General features: G+C 42.8%; 1 protein-coding gene across 4 annotated transcripts in view; it reads left to right on the forward strand.

The window, feature by feature from the left end:
* The first annotated feature begins 455 nt into the window (after positions 1-455).
* pkp4 (plakophilin 4) overlaps positions 456-14,716 on the forward strand; it is a 93,427-nt gene continuing 79,166 nt past the window's right edge. For all 4 annotated transcript variants that reach the window (XM_036544947.1, XM_036544948.1, XM_036544949.1 and 1 more), the window contains exon 1: positions 456-618. In XM_036544947.1, coding sequence (XP_036400840.1) covers positions 561-618 — 58 coding nt within the window. In that variant the 5' untranslated portion in view covers positions 456-560. The remainder of the gene's footprint in view (positions 619-14,716) is intronic.

Here is a 14,716-nt window from a genome sequence, read left to right on the forward strand (position 1 = left end):
CCATCGTATGTGCATATTTATGGCGATTATTTCTTATCTAAAGACCCTCATGCTAGTATTGAGCAATTGAGGATCCATATAGACATGTTAGCAATACATACAGTATTTTAAAGGCTACCCAATCCTTTAGATCGTAAGGTTTGTGGATTACAAACACGCTTAGAGATACGTATATAAAATATGAAATGTAACTGCAATTGTTTTAAACAACAAGTGTCTAATGACAGCAACTTGATTACCGTACACCAGCAGCTAGTTTCCCTCTTCGTTCAATAGTTGGTTGACAAAAGTTGTAACCAAGGTAACACAGATTTCCTCTCTCATTGGTCAGCACGACGATAAATCTCTCCAATGAAATCCCCACATTTCAGGCCTGTGCCCAATGGAGGATAAAGCTGCAGTACCACAGCGGGGTGACGTCATGCATGCTCGTATTCCTCCTGGCTGGAGGCAGAGAGGAGAGAGGGGGTCTCGCTCCCAAACATGGTGACGAGTTAACTTGACGAATGTGTAGGGTTAGATGCGCATCGTCAGTTCCGCTCGCATTTTCATGAAGCTGCATGTTCCGATGGGGTTCTTCGCCGAAGCTCACAGAATACGATAATAATCCTCCTCGCGGTAAGGGCTCGTTTGATTTTTAAAACCTCTAATTTGTGCATGTACCGTGCCCCGGCATCCAGGTCCGCCTGAGCAGACCCGCGCCTCATACACGGTCTGGTGCCCAGAGGAATTATTTTAGTACGGTACAGTCTCGGTTTGTGTCGCCTGTTGTGCACGTTTTTTTAGAAATGATGGGTTGCATTACAGCCAGAGTCCCGTTTTCATGTTATTCGTCAAGCAGAATTAACCTATCTTGTTGGCTTCTGTCTCTCAGCGGAGACCTCCACCGACGCGTCTTGTGGCGTTTGACAGTGTACGGGCTTTCGTGTTTTTTGACCGCAACTTTCACTGTGCTGAATGTACACTGGGGTATTTCGTGATGCTACTTTGTAACTGCCGTGGCATTTTTTGCGTGATAGCCCACAGTAGCACCGACGCTCTCGGAGAGCCGTGCGGTGTAACCGTAGTGAATGAACAGGCAGGTGTGCTGTGTGCAGGAATTTCAGGAATGCTGTGCCGAGCAGGGGCGGGGGTACACGCGTACTCTCGCCCTGTGCGCATCGCCTTCATCGCGGCAGCGGAGCGCACACACGTTTGCACACCTATGCTATATTTCCCCATATCGTTGCAGTGAAAATGAACTTTTACTACGATTTAAACTTTTGTATTTGGACTGCAAACACGCTCAATTAGGTTGATATCTTGCAGTGATGGAGCGGAGTCTTTGCACAAGACTGGGGGAAAAATCACAGGAATTACTATTCCGGCACGAATTCTCTTAACTTTCACGTCCGTGTTCTTGTTTGAATTATGTGGGTACGTTTATTCAAAAGATGTGTTTTTAAGTCTGTTTTGAAAAATACCAAACATGCAGTATTTTATGGCATTTCGTGTCTGTTTTTCGCCTGAGAGAGAGCAGGGTTTTGCCTGCCTATGTCGGCGTGCCGGCGTTTCCACGGTGCCGCTCTCTCTCTCTCGCTCTCTGTTTGTGTTACCTGTAAGAGGCTTGATGGTTCTGACACTAGATGAAAGTGTCTTTGCACTCAACAGTGAGGAGGGCTGCTGAAATGGAGAAGTCACAATCTGTGAGTAAATTGAAGGTGTTTTATTGATGCATAAAATATGGGACTGTTTAAAAAAAAAAAAAAAAAAAAACCCACAGCCTTCCTCACATTGAGCCTTTGTGGCGTTAATTAATTCAGTGCTCACGTCTGCAGATGGCAAGCATAATTTAAATATGTTTAATTGAAAGAACAGCAACAAACAATTAGCCTCCAATCGTAAGATTTGTTTCAACTGTCTGTTCGGTTCGTCATGCGTATATTGCTCCATGGTGGAAAAAGCTGATCAATTTCTCTTGGTGACTTTGTACTGCAGTAGACTTGACTTTCAAGTCAATATCTGTAACAGGCTGGTGAGCCTTTGAACGTTACCCAAATACTATACATATACATAGGAGGAATCGTTAGAGCAGCAGTTTTGACTAAAAACGAGATGCTTAGTTTTTGTGCTTTAGCATTAGTAGTACATGTTAGAGAACTAGACTACAGAATCTACATTCAGTTACAAATAAGGCAAAATTATCATTTTTCCTTAAAATGTTTAAAATATTTTACATTTTTTTTCTGATGGCTTTACTACTCAGATCATGATTTTTTTTTCTCTCAAATCAAATAATTGCACTCTAAGTGGAAAAGCAACTTAGCCTCTTGGCTCTCTTAATAAGTTCCTGTACGGGCTAATGCTGGGACACTGTGTGTGTTGTAGGCTGCAGTGATTTGATTGACATGTGAATGACTTGTTTGTTGGTGTGCTGCGGTTTCCACAGTCTGTTTGGATTTCAGCTTGTGTTGTGCTTGAGAGCTGAAGGGTTTCAACCCGTGCTCCATTGCATGACACAGGCTGCGAAAATCACGCTGTCGTTACTATTTTATAGCAGTTTCTGTAGTACTTTAGGGTATTGTGAGTCACGCTGCAAAGTAGTTTGTGTAGAGTTGATCTCTTATTTACGGTTTGGTAACATGATCAGTATTTCACCGTTAAGGCTGAAAAATGTTTTCATCACTGCGGCAGTCTTATTTGAGGGCTGCGGTGTTATCAGTCTACTGAAGGACATCCCATCCAACAAAATGAGAAATATAACATCTAACAGTGGTGCTCAATTTTCTTCTATGCACTCTAGCTCTGCCATGATTAAATGCCGTGTAAGGTAACCACTTCTCTCTCTCTTAGCTCAGTGAGGTAATTGTAATTAACATTGTGCTTGAAAATGGTCAACTCCAAATATGACGCCATCACGTGTGCTGGACGAGGTGGAATTCCAGTAGGAGTCCTCTGAAATTCTGCAGCGGTGTGCTGTCATGGTGTCAGTGGCTTCAACCAATCTGTGTCATAACCAACCAGTTATCAGACAGAGCTCATTTCCTTTACAAAGACTCTGACCCGGGATGCTCCTTTTGGAAAGTAATGCGTTTTGCTGCGTGCCTGGAACACCTTATGATTTATGGAGCTTGGAGGCTGTGGGCGTTCTCTGATTCAGAGCCAGCTGCATCAGGGCCAGCCATGCATCTCCTCAGCTCACCGGACCCCTCACTTCAGGCCGCAAGAGGAGCTGAAGGGAGTGGCAAGAGGCTTACGTAAAACTCATGCTATAGGGTGGATATTATCAGTCCTCCTTGCTGATTGGCTAATAAGCGTTCCAGGCATTTAAATGTTCATGCTATCTCACAGGTAAAAATCATTTTCACTGGGAATGTCTTTGTGAAAATTCATGGTAGACATATTGCAACATAGCTAGGGTTTACTTTAATTGTAACTTTCTGCCAGCACAACGCAGTCTCCTCTTCCAGCAGGTAACTGTAAGGTGATGTCAGACCTAGATCAGTATTCAGTCAACAGCTCAATCAAACCCTATTTATGAAGAACAGTTAGAATAAAAAGCATTGTGCATCAGAGATGGTCACAGTATACTTCAGGACAAAGCTTAATCATTAGTGAGTGGGTCTATACAAAAATTCCTTGGTTCAGTTCACAATTCCCTTTATTATTTTTTCAGATTTCACAGTTTTGTGTGTCATCTTTTTGTTTGTCGATGATTGAGTAACGGCTCTTTCAATTGGTTAGAGAACAGAACACTACGTCTTTTGTGAAGGAAGGCAGTGGTTGTGCTTTTGAAGATCAATTTCCCAGAAAACTCATTTGCATTAGAATTGTTCCGTGTGTCTGCAATCTTCCGTTGAACTTTTTGCATCGAGTTCCATGTTCCGCTTTAAAGACGTCTCTTACAGCAAGAACAAGCGGAAAGGTACAGCGTGTATCCTTTTCTCTCTGAGGTTGCAGGCAGCGTCCTGTGCTGTGTCCTGGGCTGTAGCATGCAGAGCTTTTCCAGAAATTGGATGGTTATTTCAAAATGCCCCCTTCTGGTCATTTCCTGTATTTCTAGGTCCTGGGAATTAAACTGAATGATCCTTGCTTTGCTCCGTCTGAACCTCAGTTCTGTTGTGTGTATGATCTTGTGGTGCCAATACCAACATTAAACGTCCCTCTAAATTGATGGCAGAGGGTGTGCCCACCTCTGTCTTGGTGGGGGTGGAGGGAGGGAGGTGATCTGGGAAGCAATCTGATGTGCCTGGCTGTCAGTGTGTTGTTATGAGGTTACCCTAGTTAGCCCCTCTTTCCTGAGTCAAATTCAAGTCCAGGTGGTCTTGATACAGGTTTTACACGCCTGCCCACCCCCCACCCCCCCCCCCGTAAAATCCATTTTTGGCTGCTTCTTCTAGCAGGCGTTTACTGCAGAGAGAATGTGGCTGCTAAATTCTTGTCTTTCAGTCTAGAGGTTTCCAGGGAGGGGTAGGTGCCAAACTCATACCCATCTCAGGTACCTTCAGGTGGTGCTACCTTGCCTGTTAACCCTTTAGTGTCACCAGTCCATGTGTGTGATGTCCTTCCCGCGCTTGCTCTGTGATTACTCTCCAGTCTGCTGTAGCTCCAGAGTTCGCACCTGGCTGTTCACATCTCGGTTGTGCTGGAAGCAAACGGTGTCAGGTTCGATCTTTTGACCTCCCTCCTTCTGTTTCTCTCTCTGTCTGTCTCATCTCTTTCCATTCCTCAATCTCTCATTGTCTTTCTGTCTATCAATCTTTGTCTCTCTTCCTCCCTTTCTGCCAAGCTCTCTCTGTCTCTCTCTCTCCCTCTTGCTCTCTTCCTCATTTCTCTCTGTTTACGTACCTTCTGTATCTCTCTCCTTCTCTTTTTCTTCCCCTTCCTCTCTTCCCAGGGCCTGCACTATGGGGGTGCTTAGGGGTGCATTGCACCCCCCAGATGGACCTCAATGCACCCCCAGTTGTCTCCTTATATCTCAATGTCAACATAGTATTTATTATGTTTTATGATGTGATGTTTTGTGCCCCCCTGTGGATTGCAAGTGTAGCCCTCTGTATTTTCTCCGGGCGCCAAGCCTGTCTCTACCTCTGCCTCTCTTCCTCTCCCTCTTTCTCCCTCCCCCCCCTCTCTCTCTCTCCCCTCTCTCTCTCCCCCCTCTGTGGAGGGTAACCTCCAAAGGCCTGTGGAGAGTGTACCTCGTGCGGCACATTAGCCAGGGCCAGGCTGCCCCCTAACAGCTGACATTTGTTACAGGAATTCACCTAAATCAGAGAAATGGTTCATTTCTCATGAGGTGTCCCTGCTGAGGGGGAGCGCAGAGAAATTCCTAGAGGCAAGCCCCTCCCGTGAGCAGTCTGCCATTTCAGAGACGCTGGGAACGTGTTAGTGGCACTACAAGCGACAGAGATGCTCTGAAATGCAAATGGAAAGCCAGTCTCTGGCTCAACAACAGCTCCTTCATTTAAAAATCCCTGCACCAAATGAATTGTATCTCTCAAAAGGCATTGTATCGGCCTCACTTCCACTCATTTCTGTTGATTCTGGATGCTATCAATTAATGCACTGTTCTTCTGTGAGCATGTGATTTTTAGTTGTTTCACCACTGAGATGAAGGCATTGTTTAGTGTGGAAGACAAACAGTGTTTTTCACAATTCAGTTTCAGCACAGGAGCCAGTCCCACTGTCACTTGCTGCAGTGGGTTTTTTTTTTTTTTTGTTCCAATCTTACAGTTGGGTGTCAGGTTACATTTAAGAGGATGTGACATCAGTTGAATAGTTTGCAAGGGGAATTTTCCCTGTTAGATTTTAATATTCACACTTCATATTCATTATTCACATGTGATATCGCATGCATGCGTTTCACTCTGGGGCATTTAATCTACCCCCTCCCGTGCCTTTACTGGATTAGATAATTAGATGGTCCTTAAGTTGAGGCACACTGCTTTACATGATATTCAGTGAACCTTGAAGATAAAACATATTAAATTACTTCTGTAATTTGAGCTCACATGAGAGCAAAGTGGAGAGTTGACACACGTATGTGTCATGGTCCTTCAGACGTCTATGCAGCATTTAGCCTTATATACCATTACACTACACTTCTCACCAACGATGGGAAAATCTGGTTCTGCTCCGATGTTTTGTTTTGTAACTCTGGCACTGTTTTTTTTTTTTTTTTTTGCTTAAACCAAGTTCCTAGGAGAGGAAATGTCTTCACTCTTTCATAAAGCGTTCCCCAGGGCTTAGTGCTCGGACCTCTACATTTCTCCATTTACACTAAATCACCTGGTGTTGTTTTTCTGCCCATGACTGTTATTGCCACTGTTATGCTGATGGCTGTGAACTCTTTCCCTCTTTCCCCTCAGATTCATTAGCGTTCAGTATGTCACTTTATGTCTAGAATGGAGCCATAACTGGATGTGAAAAGATCATCTTAAACTCAGTCTCTCTAAGACAGATGGATTTACTCTACCAGCCACATCGTAACCTGCCCAGCACCTCTTAATGATTCTGTGTGGTTCTACACTCTTCCCCTCCAAAGTCAGACAGAACCTTGGTATCAGCTCGGAATGATAGGCTCTGCCTGACGGAGAACATCACTTTAATGAACAGCTCCCACGGATTCTTCCTCAAAAACATTACATTAGAATGCAGCCATTTCCCTCCACCTACTCTGGAAATTAAAGGTAGATTTAACATTGACTCTAGGAAGTATTTTTCCACACATAGTTATTAATGCATGGAAAAATTTTTGTAGTTGAAGCAGAGACCCTTATCTTGTTCAAGCCGAGGCTTGACACAGTACTAGTTACACTCTAGGCTATAGGAAAAGTGATGAGCATAGATGTGCTGAATGGCTTTCTCTCATTATCAATTTTTTAAATTTTCTGCAATAGACTTGACAGACAGATAAATGGTTGCTGTTTTGATTGCTTGCCAGTTAACATGCAACTGATCAAGGGAAATCATTTGAATGCCATAACAAGATAAGTGGATAATCATTTTCAGCCCAGCCAAGTTCCCATTATTTATGAAATTACACTACTGCTGTCATCTCTGTTTCAGTGCCAATAGGTGGGAAGCTCCTAGAGGCTGAAGTGTGCGCTCTCTCTCTCTCTCTCTCTCTCTCTCTCTCTCTCTCTCTCTCTCTCTCTCCCCCCCCCCCCTCTCTCCATTCTCCCTCTCTCCATTCTCCCTGTCTCTCCCTCCCTCTCCCTTCTTTCTGTCATTTTCTCAAGCTTGTTTGCTTTGGAATGAACAGGAGTTTGACGGGTATAACTTTGTCAACAACAAAACGCTTTCTGGTTTGACTGCAAACAATGTGTAGTTATTTTAGAGTGCATAGTTATAATTGGGTAAATATTTAGGGCTCTGGAATACTTTACAGGGATTTGGTTTGTGTCACTCATTTCCTGGGCAGATGTTGTCTGGTCACAGGAAGCTGAACAAGAGAGAGGTCTCGGGGGGTGTGGGTAACAGGAGTTCTACAGTCAGTGTTATCAGCAAATGATGCTCAGTGTGACATACTGACACACCATTTCTCTTGTCATGTACCTGGGCCTCCTGTATAATGCCTTGTGGCATCAGTCTACTTCAGATGTGTCATAGTTTTTAACCACTGTCCTTTATTTTGTTTTGTTTTTTTTAAATACTTTGAAAATGCTTTGAAGTGATGTTTTTCTCCATTGGGGTTAAGATGTTGGTATTGCTCAACTCTCTGGTGTTGTGAAACTAATGTTTAGTCCGTTTCCTCCCAGCCCCACAGTGTTTGCCCCGAAGTAAACTTCTTGGCTGCTGTTTCTCTCTTCTTTGTGTGCATTATATGACCATTGTTACGTTAAGGTCACAAACGTATTCGGTGAAAACGGAGCATTGGATATGTTTAATTTGTTTTGTGCGCTCTTTGTTAACAAACGTGTACCTCCGTTGTGAATTTATGAAGGCTATATCAGAAGCAGTCCTTTCTCCAGCAGTGTGGAATGTTTTCTGCTTGTGTGTCAGTTTCAGCATAAGGTAATAAGCCACCTGGCTCGGTGGCCTCGTATGTCCTCTGTAAGCAGTAGAAATGCACCTCTCCGGTGCTGTAAGCTGTGAAGGATGATGGCAGGGATTTCTACAGGTATAAGCCTGTGAAACAGAAACCCGGGAGCGCAACGCCCCACTTTTATCTTCTGGGCCAAAACGCATCAACGAAAAGTGAAACCAGGCCTGGGTGTTTCTCCTCTGTACAGTTTTTTTTTTTTCTCGTTCTGTTGGTGTCCTTTACAACCAGCGAGTTTAAAAATTGAGGCTTTTTGTCGATGAAAAGTAGTGTGTTTGCTGCTGTCTGGAGAAGCGCTGAGTTGGACTCTTTATTTCTCTTTATTCTGACCGCATTGTACAGTCACTCCTCCAGCTGGGTGTAAATGTGCCCAGCATTGCACTCCATGGTCTGAACTGTTGATTCAAAGGAACAGTTTGTCCACAAAAACTGAAAGTGAAATGGGGAGTATTAATGAAATGATGTAAGTTGCTCTGTTTACATAAAGTGGTTTCTATTCTGACGTATCTTAAGTGTTTCTATCGTTTGCGGGAATTTCCCTGTCTCATTCTTATCTCTTTCAGTGGCACCGGGGTTGTGTGTGAAATCATAATGCAGGAAAAGTTTCAGTTATACATACCAAATACACTGCCTGGCCAAAAGTCACTGTTTGCATTTAAATAAGCAAATCAACTGAAGCAACACCAGATCATCAGGTCTAGGCTCAGCAACGTTATGTGGCAATAAAATGAAGTCAGCTGAGTACCTGAATGTACTGAATGACCAGGTTTTCCCTGAATGTACTGACCAGGTTATCCCATCATTGGATTTTTTTTCTTCCCTGATGGCACGGGCGTATCCCAGGACGACAATACAAAGATTCATCGGGCTCAAATTGTGAAAGTGGTTCAGGGAGCATGAGGAATAATTTTCACACATGAAATTATTGCAACTCTGGAAATGTTGTGACGCTGCATAAGGTTGTCGAAACAATGCCAAGCAAATGCATGCCATAATCAAAGCTAAAGGCAAATAAAAAAAAAAAAGGCAGTGCAACAAAATATTAGCGTGTGCAACCTTTTTTTTGGCCGGGCAGTGTATATTTAAATCCGCTAATGTGGCTAGGGTCCATTTTTTTGGCTGGGTTTGCCCTTGATGTGTCCAATTAAACCCTGTGTTTTTCCAAAAAGCTTACGTATGCAAGTGGAAATTTATCTTAAAATATTGCACTTTGAATTATTGACAGTGTTTCAGAGGCTTGTCCAGTGTTCCCTTTACATTAGTCTTTGTACCAAAGAAACTTTGGTTTTAAGTTCACCTGAGGAGTGTTGTCTGTGTCTAGCCCCTTCACTGAGAACAGAGTAGTGAAAAGCCCCTGGATTTGTGTTAATGTGTCCAAGGAAGGACATGTTTGAATCTCCTCCCTGGATGTACCATCAAAAACACAATCACAATGAACACGACAGCGCTGACATTTCAGGAGCATTGCATTTCTAACACCCAAAACCTCCCCTCGATGACTTTGATAAACTTATACATTCCACCTCTGTGCTTGTTTGTCTTTACGTAAGATTGTTACCAGGAATTTTATTTAACCTCTCGGAAGAGACTTATAATTTAATTAATGACATTGTGTAGCTCCTATCAGCACAAAGCAGAAGCCCCTCAGGTTGTGGCTGGATCTCAGGGGTGAGTTTAGGTTTCTCTTAAGCCTAAGTGCTCTTTGTGCTCTTTGCCTTTACAACAATATGAGCACCTTCCATTAACTCTGATTATCGATTCCGTTTAAGCTTGGGGTTTCGAACGCTCACTGACTACAGAAGTATAAAGTAAGTTAAAATAAGCATTTAATACATGCTGTCATGTAGGTGTTTGACAGGCCATTTCAGCTGTGTGTTCTGTTTGATTTTAAATTCAAAATTTAAGAGGGCAAGTGGAATAGAAGCCAGTATGTATGTTTTTAGGATTAATGTTGAGCTCTAGGCCGACGTTTCTGCTGCAGTATGCTTGCAACCAAGATATATCCAGGCTATACAGAACAACATCTCTCTCTGTCTCTCCCCTCATTTCTCTCTTTCTTTCTAATTTCTCTATATATTAGAAAACTATGTATTATAGAAAATAAATCAGTGATCATCTTTTATCTCTCACTTTAATTTTTATGGTGTTTTCTACATTATAATCTTTTCAAGGTGTTTGACAGATGCTCTTCTTACATCTTCTGTGATGAGATCACGCACACATTGTTACTGAACAGATTGGAGTGATTTTTTTTTTTTTTTTTTCATAATGGAAGCAGTAAGCTGGATAATTTAGCTCATCCTCTCATCATGTGCTGTTCGCGGCTGTGCATTGTGCAAGGGTTCAAAGGCTCTGGACTCCATATGAGATTTATAAGGGCAAATTGGAATTGGAATTCATGGTGAACTGAGTTCTGCTTACATTGTACCCTGCTGTGCGTAGGCGTTGTGCATACCGCCCCGTTACATGTTGTTACATATTGATGTAATGCCCAGGCTTTTTAGCTTGCGGTTAAGGTTAGCCATGACAACCGTCTTTGCTCCAGTAGCCCTGTAAGGCATGGGTTTCACAGATCGGATGTGACAGGGTGTTCTTCAAAGGAAGAATGAAGGGTTGGGTCTTCTGATTTGTGTGGGAGGGATTTGAAATGAATTTCTGACACTGCCGTGCTTTCGATGTTTGATGCACTGGAACTGATTCCAGAGCAGTGATTCTGGTTGAAGAGGAAAGTGAAACCTCAGATTGGGAGGCGCGTTCAAGACGTCATCACAAAGCGGGGGGGGGGGGGGGAAATCCAAATATACTGTCCTGTCATGATGCTAAATGTTTATCTGCAAAGAGCGGTTTGTCCATGACACAAAACAACCATGTGTCAAGAAATAAAAGCAAAGAAATGGTGCAATACAAGTGATTCCTATGTATATTAAAACGGCAATTCCATAAACAACTAATTAATGTGGATATTTATGTGATATTAGTAAGTGAATAGGACATACTGCCTGAGGCAAATATTCATTCAGTTGCATATCTGCACATTTTTTGTGCTACTTCATTTTATTTGTTTTACATGAAGCTGTTTCTTTGCATGCAGCACATTGTTTCCGAAGCAGCAGCCGAGCCAGTGATGTCCGCCGCTGAGTTCAGCAGACTTCATCCTCAGGCACACACTTCCCTGCGGCCTGCTAGCGTTGTTATGATTGTGACTGTGAGACACTTGTGGCGACACTGTGTACACTATGTTCATTTATGTGTTTGGCTACAAAGGGAGCCGTTGGTGTATCAAACAATCAAACATCGTCTTTTGTGGGGTACAGAGCCCTGTGCTCTCGTCGCGTTCCCTCGTGTTGAAGTCCATTACCTCGCTTTGATTGTGCCAAATGGGATCGTATTTCCTCTGAGTGTCTTTTGAATTTCCTCTGAAGTCACTGACTTCTGGTGGGAGAGTGGAAGGGCCTGGTGCTCGTTTTCTACAGCAGAACCAAGGCGGCATCTTTGATTCTGACTGAAGGAGACAGACATGGTAGTGGTGGATTGTTTGATGTTGGGGGATTGTAGTTATGGTCCCATAAATGATTTTCACAGCTGAAAAGTGAAGGCCAAAAGATGGCTGGTGGAAATGTAAGAAAAGTGTTTGGGATGGTTTGTCACATAAGGGAGCGGGCCAGAAAAGCTGAATCCTGGCCAGGGAAAAGGTCTGAGATTCTCTTGTGGCAAAAGGACCCACATCCTGCATTTAAGATGGCAGAGCATGGACACACCAGGTTAAAATGACATGCGTATTGGGAGGACATGCTTGCTGTGTAAGCATAATCTACAACGTTGTGTAGTAGATACACACAAGCTAGCACTTGGCTTATGTGATTTTAATGAGTGTTAGTTTCATGAGAAAATGTGAAATGCATATTGCTTTAAAATCTCTTTGTAATTTGTAAAAGCCTAATGCCTTTCTCACTGACCTCCTGCTCATTCTCTGTAAAACTCTGCAGTATTTAAAGGGTACCTTCACTGAAAAATCTTCATTTTAATATGCACTTTGTTAAGCTTTCATGGGTGTATTGAAAAGCAAGGAACTGCCGTTCCAAGAAATCTCCATCTCCTTCCAAATGAATGTCACGCTCTGACATTAACGTGCGACATTTCCCTTCCCCAAAGCATGAGGGATGAATGGACGCTTAATTCAAACCAGCTTCCAACAAGTGTGTTTTCTTCAGATCTGCCTGTAGTCTTTTAGTATGCACAGTCCACTGTCCGGAAATATTGAAGCAATTTACTTGTGTATTAAAATATTGACATTTCTTAAAATTTCAGCAGAATTTGACTGACTGAGCCCTTCATAAATTGGCACACTGATGAAATGTAAATAAATTCTGCTTCTATACAATAAGGCACGAACCATCCTGGCATACAAAAAACTGAACATTTTGACAAATTTGACAAGCACTCACAGGAGTTATTGTATGCGTTTGTGAGCTCAAGAATAGTTTTAAAAGACAGGTGACAGCAACAGTGTGATTGTCAGGGAGAGGGAGATGTGTAGCAATGGATTCTTGACCACATTTTTCAGTGAAGCTCATGCTTTTTTCCTTCATTAAACAAAAAGATGGAGCAGAGAGTCGGTGAGGGTGCAGGGTAGGCCTTTGTGCTGATTCTGCGCTGTCCAAATCCGCTCCTGGCAGTGAGAAAGAGGAACTCCAGTCACGTCTGTGAAGTGCACCACTAGAGTCCTGTCCCATACGATTTTGCTGGACAGCAATCACAAAGTAGTCCATTACTTTTCTGAATAATCTTATTAATTTTTGTCTCATCTTTGATTTTATATATTTTTTTAAACCAGTACATAATTCATCCAGAAATTCATCCTCATGGTTACTGTTGCTGTGTTTGATACGTTTATAGGGAAGCTACCTTTTACCAGTCATGACATACACACAGGAAAGAGCATGGTATCCATTTGCAAGTACAGAGCACTGTTTTCGAACAAGACATGACTAATTGTATTACTGTTCTGCTGTTTGGTGAAAACAGCATGAATGAGATGAGTCTGGAATTCAAGTGTTTATGATTATTATTATTATTATTATTATTGTTATTATTATTATTCATTTCCTTTATGGAAACTGTTAAAATAGTATAGCCGGTGCCACTTCCCATAGTACTATGTTGGCCACAGAGCTCGGTATAAGGCAAACATTTTCATTCTCTTTCGGTTTAGTTTTGAGGAACAAGACACACTGTACCCACTGAATCCTTTTAGGATATCAGCTGTCTGAATTACATGCCCCTCAAATACACTTTCAGTTTTTTTTACTCACTTTATTAAAAAGAAAAAGTCTGGTGTGTATTTGAGAGGTGTCTTGTTTGACTGCACTTCCGTTGGCTGGGTGATGTTTTCTTTTCCAGCTTTATGCAACCCTGTCAGTTGTCAGTTGTAGTGAGACAAGCCTAGTCTACAACAACCTCTGCACTTGGAGCACTGTGATGAGTTAAATACAGCCTTCTAATACACTCCCACATAGCCACCAGTGGTTTTTCACATTGGTAGTCACACAGCACTCTATAGTGGAGAAAGCACCTACTGGAGGACAGGTGCTATTCCACCAGCAGTGTGCCTGAGAGTGGTGAGACGAGCAACCCCTGCTGAAATACTCTCCCCTATTCCCTGGCAGAATGAAGTTCTTCTGCTGTGGGCTCCCAGTCCTCATCAGCTGATGACACGGCTTGGATCAAACCCGGGCCATAGCCTCTTGCGGCTTTGCTTGAGCACTATCAAGTGAAAGGAAAGGGGATGAGGAGGGGTTGAAGGTCAAAGTTTATGACTGTCATCAGAAATACAAAAAGCTTTACATGTAGGGAGGTGCTGCTGTCTCTTATGTGGAGCTTGCGTGCAGGCATATGGACGCACCTGGCCTCACAGGTGAAGAAGGGGAAAGCATGTGACTGAACAGCTGATACAGCCCGACATGGAGGAGCTAGCAGTCCTGAGGAGGAGTGAAGAAAACCTCAGAAGACGCCTTGATCAGTGGTGCCACCACCTGTGGACACGAGTGACAGCTGGCTATAGCGGAGGCTCAGTGTGAGAGTGTGTTACTGTGTGTGTGTGTGTGTGTGTGTGTGTGTGTGAGAGAGAGAGAGAGAGAGTGACTGTGTGAGTGAGTCACTGGCGCACTTTCCATTTTGTTTTTGTTTTGGTGAAATTCCCATTTGCCTACCAGCCCTGCAGACATAAATAAGTAGAGATTTTTTCGCACCCGACCATCAGACTTATGTACTGTATCTTTTTTTTGGAGGCCAGTCATGATGTGCAGTTAAAGTTAAAATGTGTGTGGAGAAGCTGGCAGATGCTTCTTGGGGGGAAAAAAATGAATAGAAGGAACAAACTTGCAAAAAAGAACCAAATAATTTATTCTAAATACTCAAAAAAAGAAGCCCAGCCTTGAACACCAACATCACAGCTGCCAACTGCTCACAAAGCATGTTTCTAGCAGCAGCTACACACCTGTGTTTAAAATGCCTCTGATTAGGCAGATCTGGCCCATTAACCAATGGCTGGTTGACGCAATCACAAATACAAACAGACAATTCAATTAACTCTGGGTGCAACTGATGAAATGTGATCTGCTGTTGGGGAACTGGTAAATTGGATTTAAGACAGAGTGCCCTTGAACACTGAACTTTTTCTTTTTTTCTTTTTTT

Source organism: Megalops cyprinoides, chromosome 14 (genome assembly GCF_013368585.1).
Source record: "Megalops cyprinoides isolate fMegCyp1 chromosome 14, fMegCyp1.pri, whole genome shotgun sequence".
Lineage (NCBI taxonomy): Eukaryota > Metazoa > Chordata > Actinopteri > Elopiformes > Megalopidae > Megalops > Megalops cyprinoides.